At 40.2% G+C, this 22,017-nt stretch overlaps 1 protein-coding gene across 3 annotated transcripts in view; it reads right to left on the minus strand.

Moving 5' to 3' along the window:
- CCNY (cyclin Y) overlaps positions 1–22,017 on the minus strand; it is a 123,523-nt gene that overhangs the window by 33,246 nt on the left and 68,260 nt on the right. Inside the window, exons 2-3 of one of the 3 annotated variants that reach the window (XM_084507945.1) lie at positions 16,166–16,240; positions 10,377–10,411 (exon numbers count right to left, since the gene is read on the minus strand). In XM_084507945.1, the coding sequence (XP_084364071.1) occupies positions 10,377–10,411; positions 16,166–16,240 (110 nt within the window). Of the gene's footprint in view, positions 1–10,376; positions 10,412–11,554; positions 11,969–16,165; positions 16,241–22,017 lie in introns of those variants that run through there. The other 2 variants (XM_084507946.1, XM_084507947.1) reach the window with 2 other exon arrangements.

Genomic DNA, 22,017 nt, shown 5'->3' on the forward strand with positions numbered 1-22,017 from the left:
AACACATTGGAAAACACAGCAACAAAATGACATTTGACAATACTGCTTATTTCAGAGGATTTTTTTGTTCAGAGGGTTTCTCCTTCAGCTGTTTAGAGCAGCCAGAACTCCACCAGTCTAAAGAGAACAGTTTAATCGTACCAGTTAATAGCTCTCACAGTCCTTAAGGCTCTTTGATTTCATCCTTGGTTATTCTACCTACACTACTGAATAACTTGACCAAGAAGAGCCTGTATCAGTGAAGTTAAGGCACCTCAAATTACACGTTGAACTTACAGCAGGATACATTTAAAATTCAGCTGGCACACTCACACGAAGTTTTTAATTTGCCTTACAATGAATGTTGTTTCAGCAGAGTCCGATGTCAGTACGACCACCAGTGGAAGCCACAGAGATCTACCAGCTCACCACAATCTAGGCTCTTCTGACTCCCATCTCAGTACATCTTCCCCTGCCTAATCTCCCAAACAGATATTATTAAAAGTGCCAGCACTCCATCATCTCCCTAATGTTTCGTGTTCCATTAGTTACAGACTTGTTAGCATTCATTAGATACAGAAGAGACAAGACTCCTGGTAAAACCCACATGCGTCTGAGTCATCCTTCTTTTTATTTTTCCCAGCTACAAGCAAAAGAGCATTCAAAGTCTTCCACCAGTTGAAAAAAAATATTTCTGATGAAGCTGTTACAATAGTAGGAACATTATGCTAAAATGATTCCAAAATTCACCAAGAAATTCTATGAAGATCCACAACTTGATAATCTGTAGGCTGAGCTGCTTTTCTTGGGCTACAAAAGCTTAGTGGAAAAAAATGAAAGAGATTTTGTCCCCTCAAAAATTCTCCAAGAGTTTGGAAAGGTACTTTGTAATGCTTTGGAAGCTCACAATCCATCTACCTTCCAACCTATTACGTGCTAAGCAAGGCAACAGAAACAGAAAATTTAAAGCACTGGAGGTGTTAATGCCAACTAATGCATCATCCAGCACTGATGTATATGGAGAAAGTGACCAGGGCTCTGGTGATTTATAGTTTTTATTCTACCACAGTGTGGTTCATATTTCTGGGTTAGTACCTTCCACAGGTATGATAAAAACTTAAAAAACACTGAAAATGAGACTGTTTAGTGGTCTGGAAGGGAGGAAGGTACAGATACATCGACATCATAAAAAAAAGCACATGGAAAGTTCTAATTCTACATTAAACGTCTATGCTTTAAAGGTTGAGATGGAATTTAAGATAAACAGACTTGACCCATTTGAAGCAAGCATGAGTAAAAACAGAAAACAACTCTGCAGCAACACCACTGTCAGATTTAAATTTTCTTATGCAAACAGAACTTGAATATTTGATGCACGTCGATAATTAAAGCCACACAGCTTTTTTTTTCTGAAGCTACCACATCACAGAGCTCCCCACAGTTGTTAGGCTTAGAACTTTTCACACCTCAGAGAAATATGTGGTGTCTCATGCCTCGCTTTCCATTTGTAATGCCTTGGCAGTACGGGGTACCTCTCCCAGCCTGAAAAGTGGTGCCAAGTGTAAGCCTCCTCCCTTGGATATCCACACACACTTGGGCCCTGTGAATAACTAACCCATCGACAGAGCAACATTCCCAGCTTTACTCTAAGCTTCCAAGCCTCTACTCTTACGTAGCCATATGTTCAGGCAGATAACATTTCCTGCCTTTTCCAAATCCCTGGAAAACACCCCCAGTTTCGTATTCTAGCTTGACTAAGCTGGAAGAAATCCATGGTCGCACAGTCCAGGCAAGTAAGCTTTTCTGAGCCTCCATCAAATGCTGAAGGTGAACCTTCTCCATTCTTGCAAATTATTAAAAGTTTACTGAGCATCACCTCAGTATCCAGCACTGTCCTATACAGACACCCCACTTCCACATCCATTTCAATGGAGTAAGTCCTCCCAAATCATACATGAGCTTAATGCCTTCACATTTCAAATGCATCATGGCTGCCCACATCATCTTCCATTTAGCAAGGTCAGAGAGGCTCTAAGAGAGAAAAAATGAAAGAGCTGAGACAGAATATAGAACCTTTGAAGAAATTAGCCAAACCCTCTAACATTAAACCTACTACAGAAACTACTTGGAAAACTGTACTCTGCTTACCCAAGGATCGTGTTCAGGTCGGAAGGCTGAGGGAGAATCCACAGAGGTCTTGCTTACTCAGCATTAAATATCGAGCAATAACTTCGATAACAGAACCAAAGTATTCTTTACTGAATTTACAGATGGCATTAACTTGGAGAACTACATATGTATTAGAAAACAGGGTTATAATCCTGAGCAATCTTGACTAACTTGAGAAGTGGTCTGCACAAAAATATAGCCCTGCAATCCATTAAGAACAGATGCAAGGCTATACGCTTTAGAGCAGAACCATCTGTCTAAATATGATATGGCTGTTGAGGCTGTTATATATGAACTGTTGAGGCTTTCATCAGATGAAAAAAGGATGAGTAGATCAAGCGTATCACATGACAACAATTATTCTCTTTTATAAAAAACAAAGGAAAATATCATGCAGGAGTTATAAATAGCGCTACCATGTGTGCAACAGGATGGAGCACCCTTTCACTTGGCTCAGATGGAATACCACGTCCAGTTTTGACCACTGTATTTCAAGAAAGACTAATTTCTTTGATGATGAAAGATGAATCAACAGGAGAGAACAGCGAGATTAATCGGAGGTTTGAAAAACTTGATTTAGAAGAAGAGACTGGAAAACAGAATGGTTTATTCTAAGAACAAAACAACAATGACCTCTATGTCATATTGAAGTGATTTTCAAAGAAGAGAACATTGTTCTCCACTTCCATTGATAAAGGCATAAGAAAGAGCAGGCTTATATTCAACTAGGGAAAATTCAGATTGGACACAAAAGGGTAAGAGGACATAATGGCAAGAAAATAAATTTTAAAAAAAGTCCGTTTTGAATGGCAGGTACAGCTAAATTCTGGCTTGAGTGACTTGAGCAGTTGCAGAATCTCCATCACTGAGAGTTGTAAAGAAGAGGTAAAGCAAACATGGCAGCAGTAGCTTAGCTGTGGGATTCAGCTCTGAGGCAAGAAATCAGACTGAACAATCTCTTGAGATGAATTCGGGACCAATTTTCTATCATTCTGTGATCTCTTTTGGAAGTGAGATTTTTCTAGGTCTTTACTCCAGAAGCAGTTGTTGTTTCTCTCATTTCAACCAAAGATCATTAAGGAATGCTGACAATATGGGTTATGATGATAACATAATAGCTTTTATATTGTGAAGTTTCTTTCTTTACAGAAAAGGATATATAATGGAAAAAAACGCTGTTTAACTTGCTATGTTTTTACACATGTTACAGAACAAGCTCTAGGAGATCAAGATCCGATGTACTTCCTTTAGCAGCAGCTGTTTCCAGCTCTTAAAAACAGCAGTTTGGCCCTCGTGCACAGCTAGTACTAAGGAAACATCACTGCTTTATTTCTTTTCCCAGCTTCATCCTAGAACTTTCCGACTTTCCAAATATATTTTTTTAATTTTGTTTTGTTTGAATAATACGCTTTACTTGACTCTTACATGAAATGCATCTTTTCAGTAATGCAATGGCTTAGTTTGCCTGATTTTTGACTTTTCTTAGCAAAAAGCCAGAGAAATTAAGTCACAGAGTCATCTAGGTTGGAAGAGACCTCCAAGATCACTGAGTCCAACCTCTGACCTAACACTAACGAGTCCCCCACTAAACCATAAGTCAAAACCATACAAGCTCTGCTGAACTGTCTCTATGTTCCTGCTATGACAGAAATCACAAGACATTCCTAACTAATTCAGGTTGCCTATACACAGAAGGATGACTGTCTCGCAGGCTTCATTTTCAAATCATTCAGAGATTAAACTTGAATTTGCAGGGACAGGGCTTACAAGTGTTACCACTTGTTTTGGTAACAGACATTTCAGGGTGTCCTTGGGCAGAAATACGTAACAGAGAGGTGCCCACTGAGCAAAACCCACACACAGAGTTGACCAGAACTGAGAGAGGCCAGCTCGGTGCTGGATGCGCTTTAGCAGCCCTCGTGTGGCGCTCTGCCCTGCCGCTCAGCAGGGTTTGCTCACTGGGGCACAGCACTCGCCTAATGAAGCCATCCAGCTTTTATACCAGAGCTGGCCTTGAGCCAGTCAGCTTCCAGTCTGGCAGAGGAGTTTGTCTCTTTCAGTGCTCTTTTCCACTTGTCCATCAAAAGATAATTTGCGGCTTCTGCCTTAAATAATAATGGTGCTGTCTCTTCGTCCATCACACCAGGTGTAAGTTACTGCATGATTGTAGAAGGAATTTTTTAAGCAGTATCTCACCCGTGGAAAAAATGAAGCTGGCTTGCACCCATCTGTGGAGTTATGTCCATTAGCTTCAATGCAACAGAGACTGGCCAAAATGCTACTAGGCAAAACTGGCATGTGAACGTGCACGCGAAGCCAAATTACAGCAGTAAGCAGGGCTGCTTCTAACTTGGAAAAGGGAGGCTCCTAACTTGGGATCTTTTATTGCTTCAGGACATGATTTAGTACTGACAAGATTATTCACAGAAGCAACATGATCTTACAGGTCAACAAAGTGCTTTCCAAAAATCAGGCAAGCCCTGCAAGACAATGCTCTGCACTGCTCTGCAAAATCCTGCATTTATTTTCATCTTGCGTAACTTTGCACTACAGCACAATTATCTATATCTAGTGGCTACAGGGGGGTATATTCACCTGAACAAAAGCTACAGGAAACCACACCATCGTATGCTTACGCTTCTCTGTCAACGTTTACAACAATAAAAAAAAGACCAGTTTAACCACTCTGAAGTAATACCTGTTGTATCTTATCCATCTGTGACATGATTCAGCCTTGTTCTCAGTTGATTAGTCTCACCAATGTTTTGATAACGTTCAGAATTGGTGCCTTAGACTAGATCTGTACTTGCAGGTTTCTTGAGCTCTCAAAGCTTGTCCTTCCTCATGTCAACTACAGAAAACTGTGTTAGGGTACCACAAAGCCCCAAGAGGGCTCATCAACCATTGGCAAACCCTTCTGCAGCAAACACAGACCCCACTAAACCACTGATAAAGCATCTTGCTTTCCAAACCTGAAGAGATTAAATTTTTTTTGGAACACTAAAAGCAGCTTGGAGGCTTATATTTACATAGCATATAACTGCCAGTGTTGTGCAATTTGACCAGGAAGACTTTACTAGGCTCCCAGTGCAGTAACTATTACACAGTAATCTTGCAAAAGAATTCTCCCATCTACTTTCATTGCACCTTAAAAGTTATCTTTGCTTCTACCCCTACAAAAGTTTGTCACTTCATATAACATTGCATTGAGGCTGACAGGAGTGGTTAAGAAGTCTTCACCTCAGAGGACAGGAAAAGAAGAAAGAGGATAAAAAATATTAGGAAAAGCATTTCAAAGAATAAGTTCAGCTAAGGCATCAAAGAGAACCTGTTGATTCTAATAGGAAGCCTGAAAAAGCATCTTAAACAGCATTTGTTAGGAATGGCATTGGTATAGGGAACCTGTCAGATGGGCCAGGTGGACTATAAAGGCTCCTCTAGACCTGTATTTTTTGTGATCTTGCAGTGGAGAGGAGCAAAGACCAGATTAAGCAATCTCTAGGAGAGCTGCAAGAGTACCTGAGAAGCCTCTAATCTATCTTCCAGTTTATCTTGTTCTTCTCTTTGAGTAAGGAATGTTAATTAAAATATCTCAAGGAATTTGGACAGCAATTATAAACTCTTACAATAGGCAGCCTGAGGCAGTCCACCTCACAAAAACATCTCATATTTTATATTTTGCTTTGCTTTTTTTCATGGATTCAAGTACTTTTCATGCCATGTTCCCACTTCAGCATGTACCGTATTTACTCTCATAATCACTAGCTGAAAGTATTTGATTACCAGTCATATGCCCAGCAGTTTCACAATAGGGAAGCAGAACAGCCTCTTTATCCACTTTGACAAGAAAAGTTGGGGGTTACACGGGAGCAAATACCATACATCACTTCAGGCATGCTAAAACACTCACAGAAGTTGCTTGTGCCACACAACACACACAAAAGGGCCCCTCCGTTCTCTGCAAGTCCCCATCAGCAGGGCTGCCAGTGGGAAGAAGCCTCTCCTGAGGTGAACCACGAGAGCATCGCTTATAGGGACTGGGTTTCTGGCATTCATGATGCCCAGGAACTTTTCCCCACGATGCTGAAAAAAAATTTTGGTCTATATACAGATGTTTATTTCTCTTCTTGATAAAACAGTATTCGTCTGCTGGAAATCTGACTGCCCAGTTCCCAGGTCTGCAGATAGTGGAAGCCACTTCTAGATCCCTCAACAAAATGTGCTGAAAGGAAGCTCTTGCTACAAGGCTGAAGAAGAGTTCAGAATGCAAAAAAAAAATAGTGCTCACGAGAAATATTATTTCCCTTTTCCCAGAAACAGCAAAAATATCCCTTATTTTTACTGGCTATTACTGTTCACAAACATGGAATAAGCTTTAAAAGCCTCTATAGTCAAGAAGAAGAAAATTCTTTGGGAAAAAAGGATTTTCATCTTGTCTGAAGGGGAAAATTTGTAGCAGAAACTTGACAAGGAAAAACTTTCCCTTCGCCTGCCCTGCTCCTTTCTCCTGGAGGAAAAAAAAAAATGATAATAAGAAAAAAAATCCAGCCAGAACAAAAAACTAGCTACTGCAGGTAATAATAAGAATCCACTCCTTCTCCACCCTCCCCTTGAAAACATAAAACATATCTTCCTGTTGGCTCTCCCTGTACAGGCAGAGGCACTGATGCAATCTCTCGTCACTGAAGAAGGAAATGTCTCTATCTCAGTCTGCATCTTTATCCCCCTCAGCAGCTTGACTAAGCAGATTAAAAGAACAGACAAGCGCACACTGAAGAAGCATTAAAGGCATAACAAAAACCAACTGCCAGCTCAGTGAGGAAGGACAGCAATCGGCTGCAACTGCTCAGGAATTAAAATAGGCTGGAAGAAAGCGAGCACAGCAGATACCCTGTAGGTAGGTGGCTCCCTCGCTTAGCCACAGGCTTCCAGCCCCCTACGAAGATGAGCACTCTAGCCGTGCAAAGGTTTCAACACCACCCTAAGGCTGTCATCTCCCTGGGTTCTGTGGGAAGACTGAGAGCTGACGGCTTCTCCATGGCACCCTGTCATCCCTGCTTTCACTCCTTCCCCCTTGCCTTCCCCACCCAAAAAAGAACAGCCGCTGGCTTCTTCCCTCACACCTACTGACAAGGTGAGTCTGAAGCTTGGCAAGTGCCAGCCCCTGACAAAGCACAATAAACCAAAGCAGGAGCCCCCCTGTTTGGATTTGGGGATAAAAGGAAACCATCCAGCCAATGAAAATATTCTACAGACAAAAGCAAGCAAGAAAGGAAAAGAACAATGGCCTGAGATCATGCTGAGAAAGTGCATTTCTAAATGAAAACCGTGACAGGAAAATAAGAGCAAAATAAACTATTTGATAGTCATTCCTTTAAACTTCCAGAAAATTATTCCAGAAACTGCCACAAATTGTTACATATGATCAGAGAGTCAACTTCAATTTATTTCTCATTTTTCCTGGGTAACAAACTAAAACGGTATTTATGTAAGTTATTGTTCTCATCTGTTAATACATGGGCCTAGACAAGCAATTAAAAAAAAAGGAAAAGGACAACATTTCTTCATACTTCTCTTGCTAACCACATTGATTAGCTGGGAGATGTTCAACTCTTCCTGCAAAATAAGTAGCATTCCACAAAAAGATTAAAATGAAAGTATTATAAAAGCATTCCTGATTATTTGATACAAAAGGAGACTAAGTATATGCAGACTTACAAAAGAAAAAAAAAAAAGATGACGTTATGGAAAAACACAAAAGTGAAGAGTGCTGCATGATGGTGAGGAGTTCTTGTAAAAGAAAGAGAAAACAACACTCCAAAGTTTATGTTCTCTGGCTTGATTCCTTCAGAGCAGATGTGGGGACTGAGCACCAACAAGGAAACAGATGAGTAGCAATAGCTCCTGTTAGAAATGCACTTAACAGAACAATGAAAAATGGTGAAAAAGAAATGATCAACCAATATATATATTGTATACTGTAAATTCACTTATCATGTAAATACTACCCAAGATTTATCACATACAACTGTTAAATCTATTTTCCTCGCATTTCTTCAAACAAGGCAGTCTAGGGAAATTATGACAGCTCCCTGCAGTCTACAAACCACTTCTGCTAAGACCTCATGCAGAGCAGGCCACAACAACCACTTCAAAAATGATCGCCAGCTTCTGCGTCAACTTTAGCAGACCCAGTTCTTAGGAGGTGCTGAATGAACACTCACAGGTGTGCTCAAGTCAACCCTATCTCAAACCATCTCATTAGCTTCTATGTCATAGGCCACAGTTGAAAATACTGAGATTATCTTTGAACATTGGCTAAAAACTTAACTAACTTGTAAGGACATACATCAAACTATAGTAAGGACTTCAGCTTCATAAGGTTTTTGGTTTTAATTTTTTTTCTTTTTTGAGATTTGTAATTCAGAAGAGGTACTTTGAAAGTACAAAGAAATCAGATTTTAGTCGTAAACCAGACTGAGGAAAGTTTACATCTCTGCAACCTTAGCTAATACTCTAAATGATACTTGAAAAAAGAAAAATCGGAAAGGGTGTATTGCTTAGGGTATCAGCTGTACAAGCTGCTACATCTAGCCCCCAACAGCACAACTCCTCAGGTCATCCTTCTCCTTTCTGCAACAAGTCCAGTGTTGCCTAAAAATGTTTTGTACCAGGGTTTCCAGTAGTGTGCTTACAGGAGAATTTGTAACAGCCGTTTCTGTTCCATCTGCCATAGGAATCCATTCCCAGTCTGCCTGATGCAGAACACATCTTTGACGTGGCATGAAAAGATTCTGGGACACGTGAGAATTTTACCCATGTGGCAAGGTGGCCTGACACAGAAACTCTGTCAATACCTTGATTTGCAGTGCCTGTGTATTCCTGTTTTTGCTTTGAACTCTCCAAGTTTGAAGCTAAAAAGCCTGTTGGAAGTTACGGAGCTCACATTATCAATTTTACAGCGACCCAGCATATTAACTTCACAATTTTATAACAATACAATGGCAATGCAAACTACCCTCACAGGCACTGCAAACAATCAGAATGTTTTACAGAGGAATAGAGGCTGGGAAGCACAGAGAACATCTGCTGACCTGCTGCAGCCAGCCCTACCAATTGAATAAACCTCACAGTATTTCATGACTTTCTCAAAATCTTAACTTTTGGGAAACTGAACATCTCAGCCTGCTTTTGAAGTGTCAGAAACCAGTTCTGCTTTTTCACCCTACTCAGCTGCTCAATCCTGCCTCTGTGCCACCCTCCCTTTGTGCAGGTGCAAGCACTGAAGTAAATCACATTTAGGAACAAAATCCATTTTCGCTTTTAGCTGTGCTGAATCTACCTGCACACAGGCCCTAATCCAGTTTAGTCATAGCTGCACAGACATTAACACCAGCACAAAGGGAGGGAGAGTAGAGGCTATAAACCAAATCTGCTGCTTTCAGCAGCTTTACCAGCTTAAAAATGATTCATGAAATGGACTACATTTCCAGATTGAGAGAAGTTTGAGAACTCTTCCCCATTTCACCCTAAAGGCAAACACCATCTGAGAAACAATTAGCTCTCTCCCTCCCCAATTTTACCGGGGCATGAGTCCAGAACAAGGCTTAACTTTCGGGGACCCACACTGGTTCCAAGTGCTTCAGTAGTACAAGCAGTGGCAAAGAACCTGATCCTGCACCCAAAGCAGGCTACAGGAGACTTGCTCTGAGCGTCCCTGGGAATTCAGTTCTAACAGAAGAGAACTGAATTGAAAAATGCCCAGGGCACAGAAGTGTATCAAAACCCCATCCTCGTACTCAGCACGCACCACATGACAAATACACATTTACATTGCATCAACTCTGGTCAGGCATTTCAAGACTTCTGTGTAAATATGAAATGCTACAGACTTTCTGCCAACAGCAAACATACATACAAATACAATTTAAAGTTTGGTATTTTTTTTTTGATAGTAATTTTCAAAACCATGCTGATGTTTGCTGCTCTTCATCCCAGGTAGCAGTTAACCTACGGACACTGGCTGCAAGAATGACACTGTCCTCAAACCAACAGACCCATTCAGCTAGCTCAGTAGGCGAGACCTATCCTTCTGGATCCTGATGCAGAACAGACATTTGAAGCATCAGCGCTCTCTCACCAATATGAAAATAACGTGTGAAAACTCTTATTTACTGTATAATATAGACAACAAGGAGAAAGCTGCATAGCGAGGCATTTTCACTTACGTGGTTTATATAGAGACTCTTGCGTTTTTCTCTCACTGCAAAAAACACAAAATATGATAGAAATATTACATGACTATTTTTCCTGATTAAGCTTCTTATATACCATTCATAATAAAAACAGGAGGCTATCTATGTGTAACATTGTCATTGCTTTTGCACTAACCAAGTACACATACATCAAATAGAGAAAAACATGTATCTATGTTTAAAGGCATTTACGCTCGCTAGTGTGGTGAGGGATTAAAATTCTCATCCTTTTGGGTACTTCACTAGGCGCTGGTCCGCGTGGGGAAGTTAATATGCAGTAAGCTACAGTCCGAGTTAGCAACAGATCCTTCACCACCCTTCACCAGAGATCTGCGTGGGCATCACCCATGCCTTTGTGCGAGGCACCTTGCTGCAAAGTGGCCTGCTCTGCCTTGCAGGTATGAAAGCACCTAAAGAGCTGCACCATGAAGTCAGCAAATTCTCATTGTAGCTTACTGTGCACTAACTCCCACTGAAGAGCCTTGAAACCATATGTGTTACACCACTGGCTTCTATAATGGTAAGGTGCAAGCCTGAAGCTATTACTCATGTCGATATAACAATGTAAGCGTATTACATTGGTGGGTAAGAACTAGTCACCACAAGCAAGGGTTGCAAGTCAAAGCCACAGTTATTAGCCAAAATATTCACAAAGTAAACAGCAGCAACAAGGGAGACAGATGTACAGAGTCTTAATTGTCAGGCAAATACTTATCACAGCTGATTAAATATACTCTATTTAATTTTTTTTAAGCACTTTCCCAATTAACTCACCCCATAGAGAGCCCATAGAGCTCCGTTCCAGTGAAAATACCACAGCATTTAGGATACAAGTCTGGAGGCAACTAATACATAAATCAAACTGCAGGATTAAAGTAATAATGGTTTCATGCTGTAGATGATTAAATGCACTTGGGTGCACTATGAGTTGAAAGCTACGCAACCCAATGCACTTAGCAAAATAAGAGCAATGTCGCAACGACAGGCTAGCCTGTCCATTCCCTGTTGGATGAGAAGCCATTATTCGTGATTTTTTAGAAGCAAGCAATCTCACATAAACAAGGTTGTATGTGTGGATACTGTGAAATAATTGTGTTTAATGCAGACATAAAATGAAAAGAAAATAAGGAAAAACTTTAAAAAATCCTTACATAATTTTCCTCCCAGGGAGCAGAAAGGAGAATCACACATGACAAGATGTTAGCCATGTCACTTAGTACATGCTCAGATCCACAATTACGGACATTGTATAAGAAACAGAATTAAACAGGAGGAGCACAAAAATTCAGATTGTCTAGCGAATAGTTAAACTGCTTGAAATCCTGCTAAAACACTGCACTACACTTAAGTTCCATATACTGCATTTATAACCAGCAAGGGACATAAGTAACCTCCAGGGAAACAACAAAATGATGACAGGTACTCACTTCTAGAACAGAGCAAGTATTTGTCTAGTATTGCATATTGCAATATACAGGCAGTAAACATCTCTGATAAACTGCATGTACACCTAACAGAGTACACAGGTGAAAATTAACAGCTATTAAATACTTAACTGTGTTCAAAATTTCACAGTTAACAGACAACAACCACAATTTTACCATACACAGAATTATTATGGACAAAATTCTATAAACACAGCCTGCATATCAACTCCAAATCCCAATTTTTAATCACCTTTTTTCCCTACCTTCATCTTTATCTTCTGTATTTTTCCTTGTACCCATTATATTATTCAATAAAAGTACGATTATCTATTTACCAAAGCAAGAACATCACTTGCAGCTCATTGCCATTGCTATCTCCTGTCTCCAGAAGAATGTATCACTGTATTTATACAGACCCCTCACTTCTCACTGTTCAAGCACTGCTTGTGCTGCACATTCTTCCAACCACCACCATGACCTCCTTTCCCTTATTCTTCCCACATAACAGAAATTCAGTTAGCCTTGATTGTTCAGTGAGGGACTACAAGAAGGCAGCTGTGCTTTCGTGCTTCTGGACCATTCTGCCACAGCGTGGGGCTCAACTCTTTCCAGAACATATGCTGATGGGAAATAGGGCAGAGCAGAAACCCATTTTGTCACAACTGCTCTCTTTTGTGATCATAAATCTCCTATTAGAAAAAGGACAGACAGCTACTGCAAAAAAAGCAGGAAGACACTTCTGCCAGGCTTCCACAACTGTTGTTGTGGAAAGGCAATTCTTTGTTACTTGGCTTCGGTAAGTTTAGAGATGCTTTCTACTGCTTGCGTGGTGTTCAGCAGACCACAGACTGTAGCTTTATAATTAACCATCATTTCACAGCATAAACTCCTAACTACAACTCCAGGCTTTTAACTTTCAATGATGGGTTTTGGATGAAATGATGCTGAACAGATTTAGAGTCACAGTTTAAACAATTTCATGAAAAGAAAAAAAAAAAGTATTTTCTTTCTTATATTTTAAAACTTGAAAGTTGGAACGAAATTATTCAAGTGGAGACTGAGATACTGCCAAATTTTCTTATTTTTCTTCATTTCTCCTTTCTGCGGGCACTTCCTTTTGTTATTATTGAACTTTTGCTATCGCAGGAAAACACACCCTGAAATAAAAGGGAGTGAGGAAACACACACACACATATATATATGTATGCGTGAGGATGCATGTATGCATTTTTCACTGAGATGTAGTAGATGTCTCGTTTGTGCAATTTCTATAGACAACCTCAATGCTACCCACACCAGCACAGAAGACAAAATCCTCAAGGATAACATCAATGAAGATGTCTCACATTTTGTTTGCAGATCATTTTATTTTGTCTTGTCTAAGAAACAGCAGACTCATCCTGCTTAACAATAAAAATAAAATGCAGCCTAGTTCACTCCTATCCACTGTATAAATATAATTTCAAAATGTTATTTGTCTAAAGCCAATTGTTACACTGATATTGCAAAATTTAGCCAATAAATTCAAATGTGTAAGGCCCAACATAAGTTAGGAAAACAGGACAACCGTAACCCACTTACAGGAAAGACCAGTACCCTGAAAGAGGAAACACTGTCCTCTTGCTATTAAAAGGAAAGGAAGTGACATTATTGGAATGCTGGGGTTTGGAAACCCTGGTTTAACCACAATCATGCACTGAACAGTGCATGGCTTTTAAGTCATCTAGCTCATCTTGTTTACAGGCCAAATTCACCAAACAAACAAGAACTTGCATAAAGTACTCAAAGTTGTTAAAGAAATAAAAGGTGATTCTCTACTATCTCCCTAATCAGGGAGAATCACTCATGTAAGATTTAGCACCTAGTAAACTCCTACAAAGAGCTGGAAGCATTTTAAAAGCTACTTTAGTTAGATATCAAATTAATATTTATTGTGTCTTCAACTCCTCTCCAGAGTCACTGGACTCTCAGGTAATTAAGGGTGTAGGCAGCGTACTGACTGTGAGGGCCAGGACAGGTCCAGGTGCTTAGCCTGGCACCTAACAGAACAGCAGGAAATTCAGACCATATAACATCCAGAGATGCCATGTCCTGTTCCACTGTATTTGGGGTAGTGGACTTGTTGCTCTTCACTCACGTGTTGCTCACAAGCAGCTCAAAGTGCAGCTCCTGTACCAGGGCAGTACCACAAGCTTACCAGAAGAAAGCCAAATGTGGGTTTCAGAAAGCCAAACGTGGAGTTGCCTGAAGACAACGCTGCCACATTGCTCTTGCCTGTAGTTATGGACTGGCTCTTTCCCACTATACAAATATGTAATGGACACTCAAAAGCCACAGCTGGATCCTGGATGAAACCCAGAGTCCTGGTATTCCTCCGCTCTCCGATATGTATTTTAAACATCTGCAGTTCTTGTCTATAAATATATTTTCATTTACTGTTAACAGTCAGGACAGCCCAACACTATATATGTAATGGAGAGAAGTAGTTACATGTCCAGGTTAGGTCCTTACAGTATTGCCAGTTCAGCTCTCCCCTTCCACACTAACTTCAGGCACCTTGGAGATCTCCTAGGTCTTACAGCAGGCTGTCACACTCAGGGGTGTTAGGAGTTACCATATCGTTCAGGGATGTTGCCTATCAGCTCACTTATTTCCATAACAGTACCAGAATACAGCCAAGCAAAATGCCAAAATGCTTATGACAATGAGTTGTCCCACCTGAATGGCATGATTTTTGGCAATACATCAGTAGATAACTGTTTGCAGATTTTTTTTTTTTTATTTATTTTGTACAACCCTTTGCATTTTTACCACCTAAATCAGGGATAGTTGAACAGATCTTATACCCTTGTTGAAAAAGTTTCTATATTTTTTCAATAAATTCATTGTTCTCACTCAAAACCATATAAGTTTTTGTATTACTTAAGCTAGAACAAGGTTTCATAGACCAACCCTAGCATGGGTGTAAACTATCATATTAAAAAATTCTTACAGCTAACTCCATCTTGCAATAAATTAACCACTATTACTACAAGTAAGAATAATCACTAGGTGTGGTCAAAATTTAAGTTGGTGGACCTGGAATTGTTTTTTCATTTTTCTTTTCCAACAAACTGCAATGAGAAACATGCAGCATCCATATGGGATTATACAATCTCAAAACACTATAAAATAGACATCGATCTTGACAACACAGTATACTACGGAAATATTATCATACTCATTTCACAGACTACCAAAGCAGACCAAGATGGTAAATCACATCCAAAACTACATAATAAGGCATTGACAGGACTACGCTGAGTTCAGGACAATCTGAAGGGCAAAAGAGGTACTCATATAATCAACTCTTCAATCAGGGCCTAAATGTATCCTCTTTGTACTAGTCAAGCTCAAAAATTAGCCAGAAATATCCAGTATGTGAAAACTACATTTTCTTTTTAAAGTGATATTCTTGACACTGCAATTTACTATGTAAATCAAAAATGGCATTTATAGGCAACAGAAAGAAGGACAAAGAATTCATACAGTTCAGAATTACAATGTAGAAATTGCTTTGAAAGTCTTGGTAGAAAATAATGTGTTTTGCATCAATTATTCTCATCTACTTCTAAAACAACATGTCATACATGTCCAACAGGGAATGAAAAAGCCAGAGTAAATTGCTTCTGTTCTACTAAGTCTATCAAGAGGTCTGCTTAACAGACATAATTCCAGAGAGATTATTTTGTCTATGAATAAAAAATAATAAAAAAAATACTCCAGACAAATATATGATTACATCAAATCCATAATGAAAGAAGAAGACAGAACATTTGGGTGGGAAGACAGTTATTTTGTTATTAAAATTTAGTATTGAACTCATTTACAGTATCAGCTATATCAGAGGAAACTCTGGACTGTCTTCTAAGCTAATGTAAACTGTCATTTTTCAGGAAAATACTTCTAAATCTCATTTCCAAGAAGCTTGGCCTGTTGTTCAGCGTGTTAGAAGAAAACAAAACAAATTTTAAAAAAACAACAACAACAACAAAAAACAGTTGCACAGATACTTTTTAAAAACATATTAAGCCTTACCTATACTTGTAGTTTTGATACAATGACTACTCGGATCTTATAATTTCAAGATGAGAGGACTCAAACCTGTATCTTTTACTGCTGAGTATGACAAAATAATTAACTAAAGGTTTGGTTTCTTTCAACTCTAATCTGATGCCTATAAAAGCCTCTTTTTGGGGGAGGGAAATTATACATTAAGTAGCTATCACATGCATTCTAACAAAGACTTCATAGATAACTGCAGTAGTGAATACTGTAATAAATTCAGTAACCTACCATCTGTTTGAGATTTACTGAGAAATATCGTACTGGCCCGTGGATGATCTGATGGGTTGAATTCCATGTTCAAATCTGGAAAGAAACAAATTTTAAAAATAGCACGTTAAATTTTTGATAATCCAGCAGTATGCACAGATTTTCTTATTCTTATTAAGAAGACCAATTTTACATTACTGTAAAATAAAATGAATCTTGAGGTCCACTTTTTTTGTTGTTTTTTCTTTTTTCTTTCTTTTTTTTTTTTTTTAATACCCTTCACACAAGTAGCTCTTGTTGGCATGCAAATGCTTTGCATTAACACAGCTTTGGGATTAGACTTGGGTTCTAAGGGCTGCTTTGCTTTTGGACGAAAACAGATAAAGCAGCTTGAAAAGCCTGTATACAAGAAGTTGGGAATTATCCATTTTCCATTAGTTTCTTCTTCCATACCCCGAAGCCACTGCTAAGTGCAGGAATACAGCTTGTTGTATGTAATTACAGAAGCATGAAGCATTATAAAACAAATATGCAGCCCTCTGTAGATAGATGGGTTTCCATGATTAGATGTGATTACATTAGTAGGTATTGAAGCTAGCTAAATGTAAACGAGTTAAGTCTAGCCCAGACTGTTTTAAATGGTCAAGATTACTAAAGCTTAGAACTTTTCTGACACTTCACGGGTGAACATACTTCTTGCTGTAACTTCTAAAAAAAAGTCCTCAAAACAGGTTGAAGATTTCAATCTATCACAGCATATATGAACTTTGGGAAATGTTATTTTCCCTAGTAGGATTTAAATCCCTTGAATTTACTTGTTCCAAAATTCCACTCTGCTACCAATTCTTCAAACCCTTGAATGCTTGCATCCACTTGAAAGCATGGTGCTAAAAAACAGCACACAGCTTTTTATCTTTTTTCTTGTTCTCCCAGTGTAACTGCTTCAACCTTAGTTCTTTTATATTCCCTTGATCTCTAGATATACTTTCTCTTGCATTTGATACAGGCCATTTATGCAAAACTACCTATGGGCATTGATAAGTTTATCTCTGGTGATTCACCCAGGCCTTCTACATTTCTGTCTCCCCTCCATCTCTGAAAACTCACAAAAACTGAGAATCAAGTACAGATTTCATGCTCTCCTGGTTTCCTTTCCATCTCCCTGTATTCTGCAGCCCATGTGATCGTGATCATAGAGTCATATCCCGAGTTGGGAGGGACCCACAAGGATCACCAAGTCCTACTCCTGGGTCCCCGAAGGACCACCCCAAAACTAGACCCTATGTCTGAGAGCTTTGTCCAAATGCTCCTTGAACTCCAGCAGCTCAGCGCCATGACCACTTCCCTGGGGAGCCTGTCCCAGTGCCTGACCACCCTCTGGGTGCAGACCCTTTCCCTAACCCCCATCCTGACCCTCCCCTGTCCCAGCTCCATGCCGTCCCCTCAGCTCCTGTCGCTGTCCCCAGAGAGCAGAGCTCAGCGCCTGCCCCTCTGTTCCTCTTGTGAGGGAGCTTCAGGCCGCCATGAGGCCTCCCCTCAGCCTGCTCTGCTTGGGGATGAACAAACCCAGGGCCCTCAGCCCTCCTCATATGCCTTCCCCTCCAGACCCTTCACCATGGGGCTACATGGAGATGAAGAAGAAAAATTACCCAGCATGACAGATAGCGCTGGTGAAGATTGTCTTTAATTTCAGGATAGTTTTTCCATTAAGCTAAATTTCCATTTGCATCAGAATGCAAATCATTAAGTAAAGAATAATCAGTATTTTAAAACAGCAAAATACATTGCTTTTTATCATCCTGTTAATCTTTCATCAAACAGCACAATACATTACCAGTAAAAAGTGCATTTTTTTTTATAAACGGTTACAGACAGTTTTTCCATAAAACCTTTTAAAGTACAGCAAGGCAAATTCAGTCAACAAAACAGGACTGTTAAAAATACAACTGAACTCAACTGTCAAAACACTGCCCCCAAAGAGGCGAGCATTCCTCTCCTTCATGCCTAGAAAATTGTCTGCTTGGGGAGTAATAACAGCCTGGTACAGGTTTACAGTCTGCTTGCAGGGCTGAAAATAAAGAAAACCAATTGCCACATCTTGCAGTCAAGTTGCAACTATTTGAGATTCCTGTGTTATAAAAGACTATTATGCAGAAGCAGTGAAACAATGGAGGACTTAAAATCTTTCTAAAAAAGCATAAACTGTTATTCTGGCAGAAGCTGAAAGAAGGCCAGCAAGATACCACCTCAGCAGCTGCAGAGGCCAGAGCAAGGATTTGGAACCAGCCTGGGAGAGGCAGCTCCCTCCTTCCAGGCAGCACCACGGCTCCATCCCACTCCACCTGCCCCAGACCATCCGTCCTGAACCCTTCAGATTATGTGTCTTCTTCTGTCCAAGATCCTTCTTTCATGCCCTCCCCCAAAACAGCAGCCAAACACATCTGTCTGTTTTTCCTCCAAGTGCACTCACAAAAATTAGAGGAGATAACATGTCTAAGGGAGAGGCAAAGCCTATCAGGCTTGGTCACCCAGTGCAAGGTGGCCAGAAGAAGGTAAGTGCTACTAATAGAGGCTGTCTCCCTGCTCCCTTTGAGGAACAGCACAGCTCCTGGGGGCTTGAAAAGCCCTGGTTGTGTGGTGTGTGCCTGCAACTCCACCACTCCCTGTTCCTCCCAGGAGAAGCGTGAGGCAAATCTGAGCACTGCACAGGCCACCAGCAGGACCATACTTCTCCAGGCCATCACTGCCACCATATGGAGAGACTAAAGCAGATACAGTTTCACAACACACAAGGAAGACTTCAGTTGCTAGTTGACCTTAGATGTCTTAATTTACTGTACAGCTTGAAAAGAAATGCCTCTTTGAATCTGGCAACAAATTCTTACACATCTGTCATTATAAACAGTGCCATAAGGGATCAAATGCTATCAGCATGTGAGGTTACTAACATGTCACCAATGGGCGTTATCCATCCAAAAGTTACCTCCATCCCAGAGTCATATTGCTTTAGTGATCTTAGTAATTCTTTCTAGCATTTGAAAAGCATTCATGAAAAACAGCCACAATATGAATGCTTTACCCATTTTGTAATGGAATAGCTGACGACAGAGAGAAATTTAAACTCACACAAGCAATATTCAACTCTTAGAGAGGCAAGTGAGAGCCAGAATTTCAATCATCAAAATCTGTACAAAAATTTGATCCATTACTAGCAGTCTGCTCTGTGACTCATCGTAGCCTTACAAAGGAAGGATTTGAAGTGGATATTTTTTCTAGCAGTTACCCTGCATTCCAAAATGCTTTTAAGAAAAAAAAAAAAAAAAAGTCACTGTCTCTCCAAATCCCAAATCCTTCGCTATAAATTTTATTTCCAGGAAATACTTGTTCATGCTTAATGGACATTCTTCTTAATTACAGATTCTTTGGTTTTAGAGTTTCTGCAAGGATTTCATTTATTTTAAAAATGATGGAGCAAGTAACAATTGACACAACGATTTAGAGAGCAACCCAGTATCTTGAAAGAATTTAAGATTACAATAATTATCATAAATAATAAATACAAATAACAATAAATTATTAGTATTTATTCTTTTAAAATATTTAAGTGTAGATATTAGGTATTAAACTAGCGAAACACTTATAAAGCCTTTGCCAATGATAATACCTATTTCCATAAGTTGCTTCAGTAAAGCTACTTAAATCTGGGAAGGAAAAAAAAAAAAAGAGTAAAAATGCATTTTTCTCCTTAATGGCATGTTTTTAATAGTGAAGTCACTTAAGATACAGTAACAAGTTAATTGCATGCTGGAACATACCCAAGAACTACACAATCCAGTACCATGCTTTTGTCCACAGTGGGCACCTCTGATTTTGATATCTTTTGTTCCAGTTAAAATAAATGCAAGATGGAAAAGCCACAAATAAATCAACCCCTCCTGACCACCACTGAGAGTAAAATTAGCTAGGCTCTACTTTCTTCCAGAACATAAACCCATGATACATGACAGTATCATTTGCAGTTCAGATCTCATATTCGAGATTCCCAAGAATTTATGATTCTAGAGCAAAACAAAACCTACCTCTTATCCCTCTGTACTGGAGTTAGTCAAGCCTGCAGCCACCTAACAATAATTGAGATCTTAAAATCACACCAAGAAATGTTACATGGATAGGAAATATTTTCCTAGATCTCTTCATAGTTCAAAAATCAGTTTGGATTTTTTTTTCTCCAGTTCCAAAGGACTAAAATATAGCTCCCATATTGGAAATACCTAAACAGTGTGATGTCCCATGAAAGTTTCAAGTTTTATTTGACTTCTCAGGATTACAAACCAAAGGTGTGTGTCTATTTATAAATGTATGCATACACATGCATAAATCTGTATCTGTAATAAAGACAGGTATTTATACAGACACATATATATCTATAAAGATATATATAGAGAGAAAGATGTATCTCTATTATATATGCCATTGTCTTGGGTTTACATGACAAGGTTTTAGTAGCAGCGGGCCTGCAGAGGTGGCCTCTGTGAGCAAAGCCCAGCTGCTGCCCCAAATCAGATCAGAGCCTGCTCCAGACAGCTCCAAAAGGTACCCATCACTGGCCAGAGCTGATCCATGAGTGCTGCTGTTTGGGCCTCTGGGAGAGCAGATTGAAGGAAGGGGAAAAAAATCAAAAGCAAAAACACCCTTGCTGCATAACAGCAGCTGGGAGACAAAGGAGTGAGAACCAGCCCCACAGGCCTCAGGGTGAGTGCAGCAGGAGGGCAGGAGGTGCTCCAGGCACGCAGCAGCAGTTCCCCTGCGGCCAGGGCTGCAGCCCGTGGAGAGAAGCCCACGCAGGAGCAGGGGGTCTGGGGAGGGGGCTGCCGCCCACCCATGGGGGACCCATGCTGGAGCAGTTTGCTCCTGGGGGATGGACCCCGTGGTACAGAGCCGTGTGGGAGCAGTGCTTGAAGAGCTGCTGCCAGTGGGCAGCCCCCGCAGGCTCAGTTTGGGAAGGACTCAGTTTGGGAAGGACGGCATCCCGTGGGAGGGACCCCATGCTGGGGCATGAGGGAGCAGCGGGGACAAAGCGTCAGGGACTGACCATGGTCCCCCTTCCCCATTCACCTGTGACACTCGGGGGGAGGAGGTAGATAAGGATGGATGGAGGCAAGGTATTGTTAGTTTGCTTTTAGTTTCTCACTGCTCTGGTCTGTTAGTAATAAGTAATAAACTACATTAATCTCCCTAATGCTGAGTCTGTTTTGCCTGTGATCATAACTGGGGGAGTGATCTCAACCCTTGAGCCCATTTCATTATATTTTCTCCCCCTTTCCCTTTGAGGAGGGGGAGTGAGAGAGTGGTTGTGGTAGAGTTCAGCTGTATAGCAGGGTAAAACCACCACAGTCATATATTTAAAATGTCATTTTTAAGATATCACACTTCAGTTTGCTTAGCCAAAGCAAAGTCAGTCTTGGGTATGCTTCAGCTAAGATATCACATGCTGAAAAACAATTTATACAATTTCAGACTACTTGGGCAAGACCAGAGCTACAAATACATGCAATTAAGCTTAAGATTGCATTCTCTTCCTCACTCAGTAGCATGCCAAAATAACAGCTGTCATAACAGGCATTCTGATTTATCACATCAAAATAAATTCACTTTCTCTTCAAGAGCAAAAGGTAGATTTTGCCTGTGACTCAGTTTGATATGTAACTGCCCTGAAGTTCAAGACACCCACCAGAAGACCACAATGAGATTCTCCCTGGACTTTCTGAGAATCTTTATTCCTAAAGCCACGGTAGCTGCATTCAAATATGGCCATAAAAAGAAGCGAGCTGTAAAACAGTTCAATTTCAGACTTGGACTAAAGCCCAGGCAAG

Source organism: Aythya ferina (genome assembly GCF_964211825.1).
Source record: "Aythya ferina genome assembly, chromosome: 2".
NCBI classification, from domain to species: domain Eukaryota; kingdom Metazoa; phylum Chordata; class Aves; order Anseriformes; family Anatidae; genus Aythya; species Aythya ferina.